The sequence below is a fragment of the Coregonus clupeaformis genome, chromosome 35 (assembly GCF_020615455.1).
Source record: "Coregonus clupeaformis isolate EN_2021a chromosome 35, ASM2061545v1, whole genome shotgun sequence".
Lineage (NCBI taxonomy): Eukaryota > Metazoa > Chordata > Actinopteri > Salmoniformes > Salmonidae > Coregonus > Coregonus clupeaformis.
This window is the reverse complement of record NC_059226.1, coordinates 14,267,739-14,288,382: the sequence shown is the minus strand read 5'-3', so window position 1 is coordinate 14,288,382 and position 20,644 is coordinate 14,267,739. Positions and strand designations below refer to the sequence as shown.

At 39.9% G+C, this 20,644-nt stretch overlaps 2 protein-coding genes across 2 annotated transcripts in view; one reads left to right on the top strand and one right to left on the bottom strand.

Moving 5' to 3' along the window:
* Nucleotides 1–3,481, top strand: part of LOC121550650 (globoside alpha-1,3-N-acetylgalactosaminyltransferase 1-like) — a 34,796-nt gene extending 31,315 nt beyond the window's left edge. The window contains exons 4-6 of the mRNA XM_041862995.2: nucleotides 1,457–1,489; nucleotides 1,702–1,836; nucleotides 2,425–3,481. Of these exons, the coding sequence (XP_041718929.1) occupies nucleotides 1,457–1,489; nucleotides 1,702–1,836; nucleotides 2,425–3,115 (859 nt within the window). The 3' untranslated portion in view covers nucleotides 3,116–3,481. The remainder of the gene's footprint in view (nucleotides 1–1,456; nucleotides 1,490–1,701; nucleotides 1,837–2,424) is intronic.
* Nucleotides 3,482–13,850: 10,369 nt separating this feature from the next.
* On the bottom strand, nucleotides 13,851–15,105 carry LOC121550649 (interferon alpha-B-like). The gene is made up of 5 exons (XM_041862994.2): nucleotides 14,962–15,105; nucleotides 14,663–14,734; nucleotides 14,362–14,511; nucleotides 14,094–14,183; nucleotides 13,851–13,949 (listed from the first exon to the last, which is right to left on the bottom strand). The coding sequence occupies exons 1-5, from the start codon at nucleotides 15,103–15,105 to the stop codon at nucleotides 13,851–13,853; spliced, it is 555 nt and encodes a 184-aa protein (XP_041718928.2).
* Nucleotides 15,106–20,644: the final 5,539 nt, after the last annotated feature.

The window sequence follows — 20,644 nt, the reverse complement described above, 5'->3', positions numbered from 1 at the left end:
ACGGCTCACCAGCGTACTAGTACCTACTTGATGAGCCTGGTTTTTTAATGGGCAGGTAGATTAAAAATGTCCCATAGCTCCACAAAACATACAGCTCTGGGTGTTTAGTCTGCGTAAGCACTCAGCAGGAGACAATCTAGCCCTGCCCAGTTGCATGGGCTCCGGAGGAGACGACTCAACAGCCCTTGGTGACCTCCGAGAGAACTCGGGCGACATCGGACCCACTTGGAAAAGCACTTTTGGACCTACTTCCCAGTCTGTTTGATAGTGATCCTGGCTCAGTTAACGTGCCGGTAAGTGAAATCGAACAGCTGTTCTAGCTGTCATATGAACGAATGTTGCAGACAACGCATTCACGGGTCACTATGAAGGAGTTTTGGTTCCTGACTCAAATGGAATACCCTGCAGTCTTCTTCTGAGCATTAAAACTCATGGTACCCTTCGCCAGCTCTTATCTGTGTGAAGCTGGATTCAGTGCTCTCGTCTGCATTAAAACCAAATATCGATCCAGGTTGGATGTGACAGCAGGAATGAGGTGCGTACTGTTGACCACGCCCCCTGACTTTGAGAAGCTCCGACGCGACATGCATCAAGCACACATTAGTCGTGGTGAGATAAGAGACATTATGTCAGACTAATTTTCAATTGAGTGTCATAGCTCCACATTAAAAGTATGTGATGGTGAGTTGAGAAGACAATCAGAAATAATGTTAGAATGTTTTTCAATTGACTGCCATAGTCCCAAATAAAAAAGTAAAAATTGGCAGTTAATTACATAATTGTTTTCACATGGGGTCGTGGGCCAAAAAGGTTTGGGAACCCCTGCACTAATAGCTACTATCCCACTACTATTTATAATACAGTCACTACTACACTAGCCTCTAATTGTCTATACTAGCCTCTAACAATTTAAACTTCTAAACTCCTTCCGCTAACATAAAAATACTTCTGGACAGCTGAAGCGAGTCACACAATTTTTCTTCATGAAAAAGTACCCTTTCTAGTTTTTATGATCTTCATTGTGTTTGTTTTCTTTTTCTATGTTCTTCTATTCATACAGCCTGAGTAAGCCCATGTTCAGGAGCAGAGAACGGAACATGGTCTCTCCTGAAAAGTGTGTATCTGTATTTTACTCTACCATCATTCACCACAGCAGTATGGTATCATGCTATCACATCAATCCTAACAAAAATCTTCTGAAAAAGCACTGACAATCAATCAAAATAGTGGTTATTTTATGTCATAGCATTGTATATCAGCGTCATCTTTTATTGCCTTGCATGAATTGTTGATGGGATACTGTATGTGTTTAGTTTGTAGCATGGTGGTTGGGGCAGTAGTTCTATTCATGTATATGTTCTGTAGTAGTACAACTATTACAGGTCTATCTAATACGACCAACATCAGCCCATCTCTTCATTATAATTAAGTAATTAACTACGTTTTGTTCTCCCAGGCTATTGTACAAGCAGCCCAATGTCTTGGTGGGGTAAGCAGCATTTTTATCTTATGTTAAAGACATATTAGCTGACAAACTATGCTGTTAGTGTCTGACACATCAGTGTGGGGAAGTGTAGCCTAATATACCACACCTTGAAACAAAGGTCCTTTAATTGCCAGTACAATAGTGAAATATTGAGGTCATATCATGGCTCTGGTCAGTACAACACAGTCAGGCTGGACCTTGTTCTGTTTCTCTAGACGTACTGATGTGGTGGCAGTGACCCCATGGTTGGCGCCCATCGTCTGGGAAGGCACCTTTGACCCTGTGCTCGTCGACAATATATTCAAGCCCATGAACCTCACCATAGCAACCACAGTGTTTGCCGTTGGAAAGTGAGTACAACTTTTGACAAATATTAAAAAGGGAAGTTGAACTATCAATACTTTTCCAACACTGCAACTATAAGAACATAAGTACCTGATGTAATAAAATATAATGAGTTCATGATACATGCCTTGGAACACGTGAATAATTGTACTACTTCATGTATTATCTGCTAGACTGTATACTGGTCCGAAAGTGGTATAATGTCTTATGCAAATGATGATGCAGTTAAGGGAATACCTAGTCAGTTGCACAACTGAATGCATTCAACTGAAGTGTGTCTTCCACATTTAACCCAACCCTTCTGAATGAGAGAGGTGCGGGGGCTGCTGCCTCAATGACATCATCGGCGCACAGGGAGCAGTTGTTGTTGGGGTTTAACTGCCTTGCTCAAGGGCAGAACAGCAGATGTTTCCACCTTGGCTCAGTGACCTTTCCGTTACTGGCCCAACGCTCTTAACCGCTAGGCTACCTGCTGCTCCAGCAATTACAGAGGGTTGCTGGCATCAAAATCTCAGCTGCGAACTACTGCCGTTGTGTCCTTGAGCAAGGCACTTATTAATCCTTATGTTATGTATGTCTTTAAATACTGACAGATACGTCAGCTTTCTCCAAGATTTTCTGGAGACAGCGGAGAAGCACTTCATGGTCGGCTTCAACGTGCGCTACTATGTTTTCACTGATCGTCCCCACGATGTTCCTTCAGTGAACCTGACTCAGGGGAGACATTTGAGTGTGATCCAAGTCCCAGGTTCAAACCGCTGGCAGGAGATATCAGCCCGGAGGATGGAGATCATCCAGACCACCATCGAACATCAGATCAGCAGGGAGGCCGACTACATCTTCTGTCTGGACGTGGACAGCAAGTTCCACGCTCGCTGGGGGGCCGAGTCTCTTGGAAGGCTGGTTGCTGTGATACACCCAGGCTACTATGAGCAGACCCGTGACCGCTTCCCGTACGAACGGCGTCCAGCCTCGACGGCCTACATCCCCATGGATGAGGGTGACTACTACTATGGTGGGGCTATGATCGGAGGGTTTGTGGAGGATGTGTACACACTAACAAAGGTATGTCGGAACCGGTTTGAGGTGGATGCGGGGAATTCCATCGAGGCAGCCTGGCAGGAGGAGAGCCACCTCAACAGGTACCTGCTCTACAACAAGCCCAGCAAGGTGTTGTCTCCAGAGTACCTGTGGCAGGACTTCAAGGCCAAAACCAAAGAGGTCAAAGTCATTCGCTTCTCAGGGGTCATTAAAAACTATGCTGAAATTCGTCCCAATGTATAAAACTAGGAAGTGGATATTCGACCGGCAGAAGAAAAACTGAATTTAGTCATAGCGCTAAAAATTAATTGAGGTTAAGGTTAGGTTTAGGAACGAGGGTTAGGTTAAGTTTAGATATTGTTTGACTGAGGTTAATGTTTGGGTTAAGGTTAGGGAAAGGCATGATAATAATAATTTGGGGGTGCTTATATTTGTCTCCTGTGGGTGTTTCTTGTACAAATGTGTAATGGAAATGTGTTTCTTGCATATCCCAACTCCTCCTGAGACACCCGCAGGGAGTGGGGTCATGGCCAGGGTCACCATTGTTCATTTTTAACTTATAGGAACATGTTTTTTCATTTTCTATCTTATATTTCATTCTGTATTCTGTAGCCTATTTTTTTTTTTTTTTTTTTTATTTTTTTTTGGGGGGGATAAATAAATATGTAAAAAGATATAACACGATAGTATTAGTATTATTATTATAATAATTATTGTATGTTCATTTCTTGAAATAAATATTTTACCACTTTCCATAATGTTTATGTTGTCAGTACTTATTATATAACTAAGGTCCAAGGTAATGTTTTGATTTAGAGCTTTACACATTTGTGGGATTCACACTAAAATGTGAAATATGCTACCATACCCTCTAGTGGACGGTTATGGTGCATGAAATACTGCGAAATGAAATGAAACGTGTTGCATAGCCTAACTAAAAACAACAACTTTAGCGAACTAATCATCTGGCAACCACAGCAGGGTACCAGCAGAAGGGGAATGATTCATATTTGACAGATGTAGGACATTGCAACATGAGTCACACTTATCAGAACAGTTTCCTTTTTAAAAGGCAAAATGGAGGATGCACTTCATTGTGTAAAAACATCCTGCCAATGTCAGGGCAAAGGGGTAAATCCTTCATTACAATGAGCTCATAGAAAACTGGATGGGGGAAAGGGTTTCAGAATAGCCTGCACAATCACATTGTATTGGGTTACATGTACTGTCCTGAAAGCAAACAGAACTGAAACCAGTTCTGTCCTTTTAACCAGGTGAATGAGGAGAGATGACGTAGCCAACAGACGAGTTCATCATTACATGTAATAATAATATTGAGGGAGCCAGCCTAGCACTCAAGCATTTCACTGCACCTTTTATACATTCTGTACACTGTGTGTGAGACAAATACAATTTTATTTGATTTAATTTGATTTAATCTCCCAATGTATTAAATTTATATTTTAAAGCAAATAGTTGAGAATGGCATTCAAGCGATTGAATACAACAATTTATTAATTCTAAGCATCCATATATTCTCTTGTCTAGCACTAAATGCTACAGTATATGTCCCCATACATGAATTTTAAATACCTCATGAAGCTGGTTGCGAGAATGCCAAGAGTGTGCAAAGCTGTCATCAAGGCAAAGGGTGGCGACTTTGAAGAATCTCAAATATAACATTTATTTTGATTTGTTTAACACTTTTTGGTTATTACATGATTCCATGTGTGTTATTTCATAGTTTTGATGTCTTCACTATTATTCTACAATGTAGAAAATAGTAAAAATAAAGAAAAACCCTGGAATGAGTAGGTGTGTCCAAACTTTTGACTGGTACTGTATGTCCACATACATGAATTTTAAGCGTCCATCCACTCTAAAACAGTTGTCCTCACAACAGCACATAAGGGGGAAGAATGCCCCCTGCTGGCCTGTTGACATCACTTCAAGCAGATCCGAACATTTCTTTGTTCATGGGGTTGTCTCAATCAGATTACACTCTTACTGAAATATGATAGGCGAAGTTCTTAGAGAATAGCGAGTATTGTAGATTATAATGCAGCGTTAGACCGTTTTTATTTTTTGGGCATATAGCCAATAAAATATCCAGTTGGTATGAATCGTATTCATAGTAAGGTTTAGTTTATTGTCATGGTGTACAACATTGGCAGCTAAACGCTGAATTCCATTGTACAGTTCATTGAAATAAATAAACAAATAATTACATAAAAAAATCAATAATGTGAAATCATGAGATATATTCAAAAAATATATAAAAGTTATTTTTAAAACCATATGAGAACATGGCTACAAATGGGAATTCACGACAATTGAACTAACCATCTAAAAAGGTGACGTTTATGTTCTACCTTCTGGGATAGATGACGAAATGAAGTGGTACGTAAAAACAGTTGTTTTCGAAAGTGAAAGTGATTTATGGTTTTGTATTCACAGATGTCATCATCCCCGGCGACAGAGGCTGTCCCACTTTCATGGCTGGAAGGGTTCCTAATTGTTTAGCATTTTAGCTAACCCTAACCCTTTTCCTAAACTTAACCCAATTCTCCTAACTTGCTACGTTAATAATGACATTGTATCTAGCTGTTAATAAGAAATCAGGTCCACAAGAAGTTGTTTGAATTACCTTTTTATATGCCAATGTCAATTTGTTTTACAACGAAATACTGAAATGCCATGTAGGCTACATGTAGTACATTTCGATAACTGCTGGAGCAGCTCTGTTGAGTCCAACTATTATCATCATCATGTTATCCTTTCTGTAACAGAGTAGCCATATAATTAGTTACACTTTCCATCCCATGGGAGAGGGTATATAAAAAGTTAACCTTTAAATGCTTATACTGTAGGCTATCATGCCTACTTAATAAAAGTCAAATTGAACTACAAAAAAATACATAGGCTACTGTATTAAAAATACATTGCGTGAAGAGCACTGTGTACCTGCCATTATATTATTCTCTGTTTTGATTATGTATTGGTTCAAATAAGTATTTACATAGCCTATCATTTGAGCAACATTCTTGCACACACCTGCACACAGAAGACAAGAACGCAAAATTTCGTCAACAGCTATGCAAGGTGAAGGAATGGCATTTTCAATGCTCTTTCAGTTTCCCCGCTTGAAATGTCATTTTTTAAATATCCTTAGGGAATTACATATTACCTCATCCACGGCATTTCAATGAGGGAGACTATAAAGGTAGGTCACGTAAACCACCGTTAAGAAGTAGCGTTCAGGGATTTATAAACTGACTAGGCACATGGCAACTCTTAACGTGTCCTTTGTGGTGCATCTTCTGTGTATAATTGTTCTTAAGCCGGTTGTGTATGCTAAATACAGTGACCGAAAAGAGCAAAATGTATTATCTTTCTCAAACTCGCCAGACCATCAATGATATTGCCATGGTAGGTCAATTTCTTTAACCTGTTACAAATTGACCATATAGACAGAGACATATAACAAATATGGCTCTGAATATAGGCTGTAGCATATATACTGTTAGATGACAAGTTAAAGTGCATTCGGAAAGTATTCAGACCCGTTGACTTTTTCCACATTTTGTTACGTTACCGCCTTATTCTAAAATTGGTTAAATTGTTTTTTTCCACTCGTCAATCTACACACAGTACCCCATAATGACAAAGCAAAAACAGGTTTTTAGAAATGTTTGGAGATGTATAAAAAAATAAAAACTGAAATATCACATTTACATAAGTATTCAGACCCTTTACTCAGTACTTTGTTGAAGCACCTTTGGCAGTGATTACAGCCTCTAGTCTTCTTGGGTATGACGCTACAAGCTTGGCACACCTGTATTTGGGGAGTTTCTATCATTCTTCTCTGCAGAACCTCTCAAGCTCTGTCAGGTTGGATGGGGAGCATCGGTACACAGCTATTTTCAGGTCTCTCTAGAGATGTTAGATCGGGTTCAAGTCCGGGCTCTGTCTGGGCCACTCAAGGACATTCAGAGACTTATCCCTAAACCACTCCTGCATTGTCTTGGCTGTGTGCTTTAGGTCGTTGTCCTGTTGGAAGGTGAACCTTCACCCCAGTCTGAGGTCCTGAGCTCTCTGGAGCAGGTTTTCATCAATGATCTCTCTGTACTTTGCTCCGTTCACCTTTCCCTCGATGTTGCTGCCACCACCATGCTTCACCGTAGGGATGGTGGCATGTTTTTACCAGACGTGACGCTTGGCATTCAGGCCAAAGAGTTCCAGAGAATCTTTTTTCTCATGGTCTGAGAGTCTTTTAGGTGCCTTTTTGCAATCTCCAAGCAGGCAGTCATGTGTCTTTTACTGAGGAGTGGCTTCCGTCTGGCCACTACCATAAAGGCCTGATTGGTGGAGTGCTGCAAAGATGGTTGTCCTTCTGGAAGGTTCTCTCATCTCCACAGAGGAACTCTTGATCTCTTTCAGAGTGACCATCAGGTTCTTGGTCAACTCCCTGACCAAGGCCCTTCTCCCCAGCTCTAGGAAGAGTCTTGGTGGTTCCAAACTTTTTCCATTTAAGAATGGTGGCCACTTTGTTCTTGTGGACCTTCAATGCTGCAGAAATGTTTTGGTACCCTTCTCCAGATCTGTGCTTCGACACATTTCTGTTTCGGAGCTCTACGGACAATACCTTTGACCTCATGGCTTGGTTTTTGCTCTGATAAGCACTCTCAACTGTGGGACTTTATATAGACAGGTGTGTGACTTTCCAAATCATGTCCAATCAATTGAATTTACCTCAGGTCGTTTCCAATCAAGTTGTAGAAGCATCTCAAGGATGATTCATGGAAACAGGATGCTCCTGAGCTCAATTTCGACTCTCATAGCAAAGGATCTCAATGCTTATGTAAATAAGGTATCTGTTTTTTATTTTTAAAACATTTGCAAAAGTTTTAATGGTAGGTTTATTTGAACAGTGAGAGACAGAATAACAACAAAAAAATCCATAAAAACGCATGTCAAAAATGTTATAAATTGATTTGCATTTTAATGAGGGAAATTAGTATTTGACCCCTCTCAATCAGAAAGATTTCTGGCTCCCAGGTGTCTTTTATATAGGTAACGAGCTGAGATTAGGAGCACACTCTTAAAGGGAGTGCTCCTAATCTCAGTTTGTTACCTGTATAAAAGACACCTGTCCACAGAAGCAATCAATCAATCAGATTCCAAACTCTCCACCATGGCCAAGACCAAAGAGCTCTCCAAGGATGTCAGGGACAAGATTGTAGACCTATACAAGGCTGGAATGGGCTACAAGACCATCGCCAAGCAGCTTGGTGAGAAGGTGACAACAGTTGGTGCGATTATTCGCAAATGGAAGAAACACAAAAGAACTGTCAATCTCCCTCGGCCTGGGGCTCCATGCAAGATCTCACCTCGTGGAGTTGCAATGATCATGAGAACGGTGAGAAATCAGCCCAGAACTACACGGGAGGATCTTGTCAATGATCTCAAGGCAGCTGGGACCATAGTCACCAAGAAAACAATTGGTAACACACTACGCCGTGAAGGACTGAAATCCTGCAGCGCCCGCAAGGTCCCCCTGCTCAAGAAAGCACATATACATACCCGTCTGAAGTTTGCCAATGAACATCTGAATGATTCAGAGGAGAACTGGGTGTAAGTGTTGTGGTCAGATGAGACCAAAATGGAGCTCTTTGGCATCAACTCAACTCGCCGTGTTTGGAGGAGGAGGAATGCTGCCTATGACCCCAAGAACACCATCCCCACCGTCAAACATGGAGGTGGAAACATTATGCTTTGGGGGTGTTTTTCTACTAAGGGGACAGGACAACTTCACCGCATCAAAGGGACGATGGACGGGGCTATGTACCGTCAAATATTGGGTGAGAACCTCCTTCCCTCAGCCAGGGCATTGAAAATGGGTCGTGGATGGGTATTCCAGCATGACAACGACCCAAAACACACGGCCAAGGCAACAAAGGAGTGGCTCAAGAAGAAGCACATTAAGGCCCTGGAGTGGCCTAGCCAGTCTCCAGACCTTAATCCCATAGAAAATCTGTGGAGGGAGCTGAAGGTTCGAATTGCCAAACGTCAGCCTCAAAACATTAATGACTTGGAGAAGATCTGCAAAGAGGAGTGGGACAAAATCCCTCCTGAGATGTGTGCAAACCTGGTGGCCAACTACAAGAAACGTCTGACCTCTGTGATTGCCAACAAGGGTTTTGCCACCAAGTACTAAGTCATGTTTTGCAGAGGGGTCAAATACTTATTTCCCTCATTAAAATGCGTTTTTCTGGATTTTGTTGTTGTTATTCTGTCTCTCACTGTTCAAATAAACCTACCATTAAAATTATAGACTGATAATTTCTTTGTCAGTGGGCAAACGTACAAAATCAGCAGGGGATCAAATACTTTTTTCCCTCACTGTAACTACAGTAGGCTAAAATGGGTTCAATCAGCCTTTGGATGTGCATGGTCCTGACGATTTGCACCTGGCATAAAACCATCGGATGCACTTGATGAGGACACTTCCTCGGTCTCCAAGCATGTTACAACTGTTCAGCTACATCACCATAACGATGCTTCAGAAAATGGTTGTTGGTAGAGTACACCAGAAGAGTAATTAGCACTGAATTATCACAGTGAATTATTATAATGTTTGTTCATGTGTCAATTAATCCCATAAAGGATGGGTTGCCAACTTACGATTTGATACGAAAATAAAATACATGTCATGACTTCCGCCGAGGCTGGCCCCCCTCCTTGTTCAGGCAGGCTTCGGCGTTCGTCGTCACCGGCTTACTAGCCACTGCCGCTCCATATATCATCATTCCATTTGTCTTGTCTTGTCAATTACACACACCTGGTTCTTATCCCTTCATTAGTCAGTGTATAAGTGTTCCCTCTGCCCCCTTGTCCTTGTGGGTGATTGTTTTATGTGAGTTGAGTGTAGCTCGGTGGAGCTACTCGTACCTTGTATTGGTAGATATTTCCCCTGTGCCTGTATTTTGTTGTCGCTATCCAGCGCAACTGTGTACGACGGAATAAACTCTGTATTCTGTGATTTACCATCCTGCACCTGACTCCTTCTAATCACACTCATCACAATACAATTTCATTTCATTCAAAAATGTAATTCATGTAGCCTATAAACGTCAGTGGTGATAACCTCATTGGCTTATCTTCAATTGAAAAAATATACTTTACTCAACCCATATAACATATTGTGATCTATATTCTAGAAAGGTTTCTTTTGTGGGAAAATTGCATTTATTGAGTTAACAGTTTCATTGATTATTAATTATAAATTTTTTACAAAATGTGTAATACACCAAACATACTGCAAACCATTCAGATACAGCACATATGAGTACTATACCATACAATGTAAACACATACACACTATTCTAGATGTTACCCCAAATAACCTCATACTATTACAGTGGGGGAAAAAAGTATTTAGTCAGCCACCAATTGTGCAAGTTCTCCCACTTAAAAAGATGAGAGAGGCCTGTAATTTTCATCATAGGTACACGTCAACTATGACAGACAAAATGAGAAAGAAAAATCCAGAAAATCACATTGTAGGATTTTTAATGAATTTATTTGCAAATTATGGTGGAAAATAAGTATTTGGTCAATAACAAAAGTTTCTCAATACTTTGTTATATACCCTTTGTTGGCAATGACACAGGTCAAACGTTTTCTGTAAGTCTTCACAAGGTTTTCACACACTGTTGCTGGTATTTTGGCCCATTCCTCCATGCAGATCTCCTCTAGAGCAGTGATGTTTTGGGGCTGTCGCTGGGCAACACGGACTTTCAACTCCCTCCAAAGATTTTCTATGGGGTTGAGATCTGGAGACTGGCTAGGCCACTCCAGGACCTTGAAATGCTTCTTACGAAGCCACTCCTTCGTTGCCCGGGCGGTGTGTTTGGGATCATTGTCATGCTGAAAGACCCAGCCACGTTTCATCTTCAATGCCCTTGCTGATGTAAGGAGGTTTTCACTCAAAATCTCACGATACATGGCCCCATTCATTCTTTCCTTTACACGGATCAGTCGTCCTGGTCCCTTTGCAGAAAAACAGCCCCAAAGCATGATGTTTCCACCCCCATGCTTCACAGTAGGTATGGTGTTCTTTGGATGCAACTCAGCATTCTTTGTCCTCCAAACACGACGAGTTGAGTTTTTACCAAAAAGTTATATTTTGGTTTCATCTGACCATATGACACTCTAGCAAACTTCAGACGGGCCTGGACATGTACTGGCTTAAGCAGGGGGACACGTCTGGCACTGCAGGATTTGAGTCCCTGGCGGCGTAGTGTGTTACTGATGGTAGGCTTTGTCATATCCTGTAGGGAAGTGGTCACCAAAACTGTCTGCACGGTCCTGGAGACCAGCAGGAGGAGGTGCAGGCTTTTGTTCCAACACAGCACGAACACACCTGTTCCATTAGGGTCTTGATAAGATGTCATAGGTGGTTTCATCTTGAAATGTCATGTTATAAGCTAAAATATGAGATGTAGCCTAATTATTCTGATCTAGTGCTGATCTAGGATCAGGACCCCCTTTGTCCATTCATTATAATCTAAAAGGCAAAACTGATCCTAGTTCAGCACTCCTACTCTCTGAGACACTTAATGAATACAGGCCTTTGTGTTATTAGATATAGCCTTAATAGGCCTTATGTATGAATTACATTTAATCTATTGGGGACAAGCCATGAGGATGAATCATAAGAGTGACACGTGATACCAAAGAGTCAGAGAGCAATACTTCCCATCACATACATCATCAATTTATTGCCTGTAGTTTTACAATTCTAAGTTTAGGGGTGTGGGGAATTGGAACATTAGTAAGCATGGCAATAACAGTAGCAGAAATTTCCTAAATCCTGTTTTTGCTTTGTTATTATGGGGTATTGTGTGTAAATTGATGAGGGAACAAAACAATTTAATCAATTTTAGAATAAGGCTGTAACTTTAAAAAATGTGGAAAAAGTCAAGGGGTCTGAATAATTTCCGAAGGCACTGTATAAGAAAATTATAGCAAATTGCATATTCGTTATAACCTAATGATATACAGTAAACTCTTAGAAAAAAAAGTTTTGGATAGAACCAAAAGCTTATTTTTTAGTGTAGGCTATGCATATTTCATATTTCTTACCTTGAAATTATCGACTTGTTTGTCTTGCTTGTCAGGGAAAGTGATCTGAAGTTCTCGAGAGACTTCATCACATATAAACAAGATATTGCATTATTATTACTGTACATAAAGGAGTGACGGAATTAAATGAAACGTAGCAGAACATGAAATGTTGAAAAGATGACAACTGCTCAATGACCAGGAACAAGTGAATAAACATTACTGTATAGCCTACCATTTTCAGAAGCATCGTTATGGTGTTGCTGCTGAACACATGGAACATGCTCGGAGACCGAGGCAGTGTCCTCATCCAAGTGCATCCGATGGTTTTATTCCAGGTGCAAATCATCAGGACCAAGCACATCCAAAGGCTGATTGAACCCATTTTAGCATAGGTCTACTGTAGTTCTCTGTGTGTCCGCAATCAACCCGGGTGCACTTCCGAAAGATAGCCTACGTTGTATAATTCCGACAAAAAAAAGGTTTCCCCAGAGGATAAAGAGATCAAATGTTCTTCCTGATCGATCCCTTTCTCGAATTACCGAGCTCTGCCATGCTCCAATCTGTGTCGATAATTTATACAAAGATTCTGCACATTGTTCCAAAAGTGAAAGGTGGAAGTCACCGTACACTTTCATACCTCAGAGTATTGTTTTCTGTCTGGAGAAAAGGCACGGTAAGAACAGGTGCATCTCTCGAAGAATTGTTACATTCTTGATTTATTAGTTATTTTATCATGAAATATTGTCTTATCAACCAGGGGGAAAATATAGATGAAAAAAATAGACATGTGAATCCATTTAAGTCATGCTATGGCTTAAATATATAGCACCATATAGAACAAAACTGAGTTTGGCCTTTCACTTCGAAAACAATAGTATTTGATATTGTCTTTGCAAACGCAACACCTTTTCATCTGCACACAGAAACTATGGTTTCCAACTACGTTTTAACCACTTGCTTAAAGGGTAATTGTGGTTTGTGGAGCCTATATTGCGGGTGGTTTTGAATCTGGGCCTAAAGGCATGTGTGCGTAAAAAATATAAGTCTATCTGTCAAAGTATTCCATATTCGTGTGTTTGTATTGGATTTATAAATATTTTATTTATTTATCCAGATATGTGAGTTGATGGGACCTCTGCATCTATTATCTTTCCACTATAGAGACTGAAGTGTAACATCATGGTTTTAAGAGCGATTGCAATTCTCCACTGAACTAACATTCAGAATTTGGGATTATAAATATGTTGCATGATATAATAATAATAATAATAATATGCCATTTAGCAGACGCTTTTATCCAAAGCGACTTATTGTCATGCGTGCATACATTTTTGTGTATGGGTGGTCCCGGGGATCGAACCCACTACCTTGGCGTTACAAGCGCCGGGCTCTACCAGTTGAGCTACAGAGGACCACATGATATCCAGTATATGTGTACTTGATATTATGAATAACTATACTATACGAATCAACAATGTTTTACAGTGATATGATGTCTTAAAGTGTAGGAAAGTATGGCTGGAATTCAGGAATTCAGAGTATTGTAAAGGAGTTTATTGTTGATATGCAATTGTCAGGAGGAATAACATATTTTAATATTATTTAGGATAACATTTAAAGGAAAAAGTCGTTGGTTGCATCACACCACACAATTTTACAAAATTGCTAGCACAATTTAAACCAATATAAATCGTGTTTAGTCTTTTAATTAAATATTATAGCCTACATTTCAATTATTTGCAACACGGAGAAATAACATAAACATATCTTACAAGCTTACAGTGGCATAATTAATATATTCAACAAAATTAAATTTGTATGCAGAATTGAACTCAAAGTAATGCTACTCTCACACGTGTTTTCTTGGCATTTTTGTTTTAATGTAAAAATCCCTCAGGATGCTCCCAATTTCAGCTCTCACGACCTCCCATGAGCACAAGCTGAAACGCTGAAAGAAAATACGTGAAACAAATATGTTTTAGGTGAAAATAATACATAATACACCATAGGTATTAGGCCTACTCCACCCCTCTCAATAGTTTAGCTTTTGAAACACAGTAGAGAAACAAATGCAACGTATGAGATGTTTTACCTCATGTGAAAGAAAGTCGTCCAGCTGTTTGAAGTAGTTCTTAACCATATCTGCAATTGGAAGGTTTTGACGCAGACGCATGTCTCTGACCTAAAATAGTAAACAACAAACACCATTAATATAAATATCCATGCGATTACATGAATAATAATAATAATAATAATAATAATAATAATAAGAAGAAGAAGAAGAAGAAGAAGAAGAAGAAGAAGAAGAAGAATTGTGTAAAAAGCTACAGTTAACAAATTAAACATCACCAAGAACGTACACATTCCGAATAGGTCCTATTTTGTCGAGCAAGAAGGTGTTGGAGCTCCCTGAGTTTGATGGTATTCCATTTCACAAGTGTTAGGTTTTGTTGGAAGAGCTCGCTGGCTAGTTGAAACGCAAGTCTCAGTGTCCATAGCTTTTCCCCTTCCTGTAATCACAATAACACCCCGTGTAACATTTACATTACATTTACGTCATTTAGCAGACGCTCTTATCCAGAGCGACTTACAAATTGGAACCATGCAATTCAACTAGACTAACACTAAAATTGTAGCCACTCATGATTTCTTGAGCATCACCTCTATTGAAAGCGTTGGACGTTGGACCATTATCATTTCCGCCTCTTTGATACAGCCTCTTGGTCTCCTCTCCTATACCGCACACAAAATACACCATATCTCAATAAAACAACTGAATATATGAATGAATCAAGCTCCAATAATCTATTTGCAACTAGAATACATAACTTGTGATATCACAATATATATGCTACAGCCTATATTCAGAGCCATATTTAGTCTATGTTAGTCTCTGCATATTTCCATATACGTCTCTGCCTATATGGTCAATTTGTAACAGGTTCAAGAAATTAACCTACCATGGCAAGATCATTGAGGGTCTGGCGAGTTTGAGAAAGATAATATATTTGATATTTTCGATCACTGCATTTAGCATACACAACCGGCTTAAGAACAATTATACACAGAAGATGCACCACAAAGGACACGTTAAGAGTTGCCATGTGCCTAGTCAGTTTATACATCCCTGAATACTACTTATAAACGATGGGCTACATGCCCTACCTTTATAGTCGCCCTCATTGAAAAGCCATGGATGAGGTAATATGTAAAACAAGGAAAGTTCAAGTGGGGAAAGTGAAAGAGAATTGAAAATTCCACTCCTTCACCTTCCATAGCTGTTGACGAAATGTTGCGTTCTTGTCTTCTGTGTGCAGGTGTGCACAAGAATGTTGCTCCAAGCATAGGCAATGTAAATAATTATTTGAACTAATACATCATAAAACAGAGAATACTATAATGGCAGGTACACAGTGCTCTTCACGCAATGTATTTTTAATACAGTAGCCTATGTATTTTTTGTAGTTCAATTGGACCTTTATTCAGTATGCATGATAGCCTACAGTATAAGCATTTAATTACATACTTTTTATATTCTCTCTCCTAAGGGATGGAACGTGTAACTAATTGTATGGCTACTCTGTTACAGAAAGAAACACATGATGATAATAGTTGGACTCAATACAGCTGCTCCACTGCAGTTATCGAAATGTACTACATGTTGCCTACATGGCATTTCAGTATTTCAATCAATCATTCAAATGTATTTATAAAGCCCTTTTTACATCAGCAGATGTCACAAAGTGCTATTCAGAAACCCAGCCTAAAACCCCAAACAGCAAGCAATGCAGATGTAGAAGCATTTCGTTGTAAAACAAATTGACATTGGAATATAAAAAGGAAATTCAAACGATGTCTTGTGGACCTGATTTATTATTAACAGCTAGATACAATGTCATTATTAACGTAGCAGGTTAGGATAATTAGGTTAAGTTTAGGGAAAGGGTTATGGTTAGCAAAAATGCAAACAAATATATAATAATTTGTCAATTAGGAACCCTTCTAGCCATGAACTTGAGACAGCCTCTGTCGCCGGGGGTGATGACATCGGTGAATGCAAACCATAAATCGCTTTCACTTTCGAAATCAACAACCGTTTTTACGTACCATTGTATTTCGTCATCTATCCCAGAAGGTAGAACATAACACGTCACCTTTTAAGATGTTTAGCTCAATTGTCTTGAATTCTCTTTTGTAGCCATGTTCTCCTATCGTTATGAACATAACTTTTATATATTTGTATGAATATATCACGACTTCACATTATTTATTTGTTTATGTATTTATTTGTTTATTTACTTAAATGAACTGTACAATGCAATTCAGCGCTTAGCTGCCAATGTTGTTTACCATGAGAATAAACTAAACCGTACTATAAATATGATTCATACCAACTGGATGTTGTATTGGCTATAGGCCCAAAAAAGAAAAACTGTCTGAACCTGCATTATAATCTACAATACTCGCAATTTTTTAAGAACTTCGCCTGTCATATTTCAGTAAGAGTGTAATATGATTGAGACAACTTTATTAACAAATAAATGTTCTGATCTGCTTGTAGTGATGTAAAGAGGCCAGCAGGGTGCATTCTTCCCCCTTAGGTGCTGTTGTGAGGAAAACCGTTTTAGAGAGGATGGATGCTTAAAATTAATGTATGGGGACATATACTGTAGTAGTTAGAGCTAGACAAGAGAAGATATGGATTCTTAGAATTCCTAAATTGCTGTATTAATCTCTTGAATGCCATTCTCAACTATGTGCTTTAAAATATAAGTTGCATACATTGGGATATCAAATTAAATTAACTTATATCAAATTATATTTGTCACATACACAGTTTACAGAATGTATAAAAGGTGCAGTGAAATGCTTGCGTGCTAGGCCAGCTCCATCAATATTATTATTACATGCCTATTGCATGTATAAGCAATATGTAATAATGAACTCGTCTGTTGGCTACATCATCTCTCCTCATTCACCTGGTTAAAAGTAAAATACTGTCTGCTTTTGGTCAAATATGGCAGATACACACCTGTTTTCAGTTATGTTTGCTTTCAGGGCAGCACATGTAACCCAATACAATGTGATTGTGCAGGCTATTCTGAAACCCCTTCCTCCCATCCACTTTTCTGTGGACTCATTGTAATGAAGGATTTACTCTTTTGCCCTGACATTGGCAGGATGTTTTTACACAGTGTAGTCCATCCTCCATATTGCCTTTTAAAAAGGAAACTGTTCTGATAAGTGTGACTCATGTTGCAGTGTCCTACATCTGTCTATTATGAGTCATTCAAACAACTTATTTTTCATGAGTGTGATTAATAAAGCTCATCCCTTAATCTTCCTAAAGAATATATATATATACAGTCCTCACCATATGTATTTGGATTTGGACGTCTTGGGTTGACGGGATGAAAGGTGGGTCCTCCAGAGCTGCCTGTCCTCCATTGCAGACGCAATCTCCTCCTCCTCCAGTCCGGTGTAGGTCCTTAGCTGGTCCACGTATGTGTTCTCTGGCCTTCCCCTTCTGCTGGTACCATGCTGTGGTTGCCAGATGATTAGTTCACTAAAGTTGTTGTTTTTAGTTAAGCTATGGAATACATTTCATTTCATTTTACAGTATTTCATGCACCATAACTGTCCACCAGAGGGTAGGGTAGCACTATTTCACATTTTAGTGTGAATCCCACTAACTGTAAAGCTCTAAATCAAAACATCACCTTGGACATTGGTTAAATAAGAAGTAGTGTCACAACACAAACATTATGGACAGTGGTGAAATATTTATTTCAAGAAAATAACATATAATAATATTATTAATAAAAAAAATACTAATACCATTGGGTTGTATTTTTTGATATATTTATTTATTCTATTCCCCCTCACAGTAATCAACATGCAAAATAGATAGACTACAGAATACAGAATGAAAAACATGTTTTTATAAGTTAAAAATGAACAATGGTGATCCTGGCCATGACCCCACACCCTGCGGGTATCTCAGGAGGAGTTGGCATATGCAAGAAACACATTTCCATTACATATTTGTACAAGAAACACCCACATGTGACAAATATAAGCACCCCCAAATTATTATTATCATGCCTTTCCCTAACCTTAACCCAAACATTAACCTCAGTCAAACTATACCTAAACTTAACCTAACCCTCGTTCCTAAACCTAACCTTAACCTCAATTAATTTTTACCACTATGACTAAATTAAGTATTTCTTCTGCCGGTCAAATATCCACTTCCTAGTTTTAGGGGAAAGGAAAGGGGGATACCTAGTCAGTTGTATAACTGAATGCACTCAACTGAAATGTGTCTTCTGCATTTAACCCAACCCCTCTGAATCAGAGAGGTGCGGAGAGCTGCCTTAATCGACATCCACGGTGCCTGGGGAACAGTGGGTTAACTGCCTTGCTCATGGGCAGTTAGACAGATTTTTACCTTGTCAGCTCAGGGATTCGATCCAGCAACCTTTCGGTTACTGGCCCAACACTCCTACCCACCAGGCTACCTGGGACGAACGTCAGCAATGATTTTAATGACCCCTGAGAAGCGAATGACTTTAACCTCTTTGGTTTTGGCCTTGAAGTCCTGCCACAGGTACTCTGGAGACAACACCTTGCTGGGCTTGTTGTAGAGCAGGTACCTGTTGAGGTGGCTCTCCTCCTGCCAGGCTGCCTCGACGGAATTCCCCGCATCCTCCTCAAACCGGTTCCGACATACCTTTGTTAGTGTGTACACATCCTCCACAAACCCTCCGATCATAGTGTAGTAGTGACTGTATTATAAAAAGTAGTGGGATAGTAGCCAACTGTATTTAAAATAGAATCTTGTTTTCGGGCCCACCACAGCACAGAGACAACCTTAGTTAAAGTGGTAAATGATCTTAGAGCCAACACAGATGACAAACAGCTCTCTGTCCTTGGATATAAGTGCTGCATTCGAGGAGAAGCCTATTGGTTTTTAAATCAATCCACGATAGCGCACCCCAATGTCAGACACGCTTTTAAGTTATGGACCCAGTAGGTCCCTCAGGTCCTCTGGCACCGGCCTTTTACATATCCCAAAGCCTAGGACCAAGAGGCATGGAGAGGCACTTTAGCCTTTAGTTACTATGCCCCCAGCCTCTGGAATAGCCTGCCAGAGAACCTGAGGGGGGCCGAAACTGAGGACATTTTAAAAATATATCTTTGTAGCTTTGCTTTTCCTTAGGGTGATTTATAGTCGTTCAGTTTTTATAGTTATTCTTTAGTTTTTATCCTCTTATGTTTGTTGTGTAGTAAATATTTCATTTTTCATTTTAATTGTTGTTATTAGTTTTTTCCTGTGAAGCACATTTTGTTGCATTCCATGTCTGAAATGTGCTGTATAAATAAAGCTTGATTTGATATTAGTGACTGTAGCCCAGTAGTGGTAGCAGTAGCAGTAGTAGAGGTAGTATTGACTGTGGTAGAAGTAGGCGTAATAGTTACTACAGCCAGTTACTCGTGGTGGGTTGGTTCTACAATCCTGCCGAGTTTAATCAAATTTGACCAATAGCGGAAAGGAAGAGACAACGCGAGAGGCTTGACTCCGCCCTAAAATGTGTAGCAGGAAAATACAGCTAGAAGCAGACAAAGTGGAGATTTTTTGTACAGAGGTCAATAAGAGAGTGTCGAATTTGGTCAACATAAAATTGTACTGCTAATGTTCTACGTGAGGCTTATTTGATTGAATAGAAGTTTCATAATGTTTAGGTTGTTACAAATGCCCTGTGTAGCTCAGTTGGTAGAGCGTGGCGCTTGCAACGCCAGGGTTGTGGGTTTGTCTCCCATTGGGGGCCAGTATGAAGAAAAAAAAAATGTATGCAATCACTAACTGTAAGTCGCTCTGGATAAGAGCGTCTGCTAAATGACTAAAATATAAGTGGACGGATGTGGTATTCCGGCAACTTTGTAAAAAACTATTTTATGTCGAAGTTGTGCCTATTCGAAGTTGTGCCGAGTCAGTCTGTTATATCTGGTGTTATTCTCCTGTTGTATTCGGTGTCCTGTGTGAATTTAAGTATGCTCCCTCTAATTTCTCTCTCTCTCTCTCCCTCCCCTCCCGGAGGACCTGAGCCCTAGGACCATGCCTCAGGACTACCTGGCCTGACGACTCCTTGCTGTCCCCAGTTCACCTGGTCGTGCTGCTGCTCCAGTTTCAACTCTTCTGCCTGCGACTATGGAACCCTGACCTGTTCACCGGACGTGCTACCTTGTCCCAGACCTGCTGAAAGCCAAGTGACATTTACTCCTGATGTACTGACGTGTTGTAACCTCTACAACCAATGTGATTATTATTTGACCCTGCTGGTCATCTATGAATGTTTGAACATCTTGGAGAAAAATCAGGCCTTAATGGCCATGCACTGTTATAATCTCCACCCAGCACAGCCAGATGGGGACTGGCCACCTCTCAGAGCCTGGTTCCTCTGTAGGTTTCTTCCTAGGTTTCTGCCTTTCTAGGCAGTTTTTCATAGCCACCGTGCTTCTACATCTGCATTGCTTGCTGTTTGGGGTTTTAGGCTGGGTTTCTGTATAGCACTGTGTGACATCTGCTGATGTAAAAAGGGCTTTATAAATACATTTGATTGATTGATTGATTGATTGATA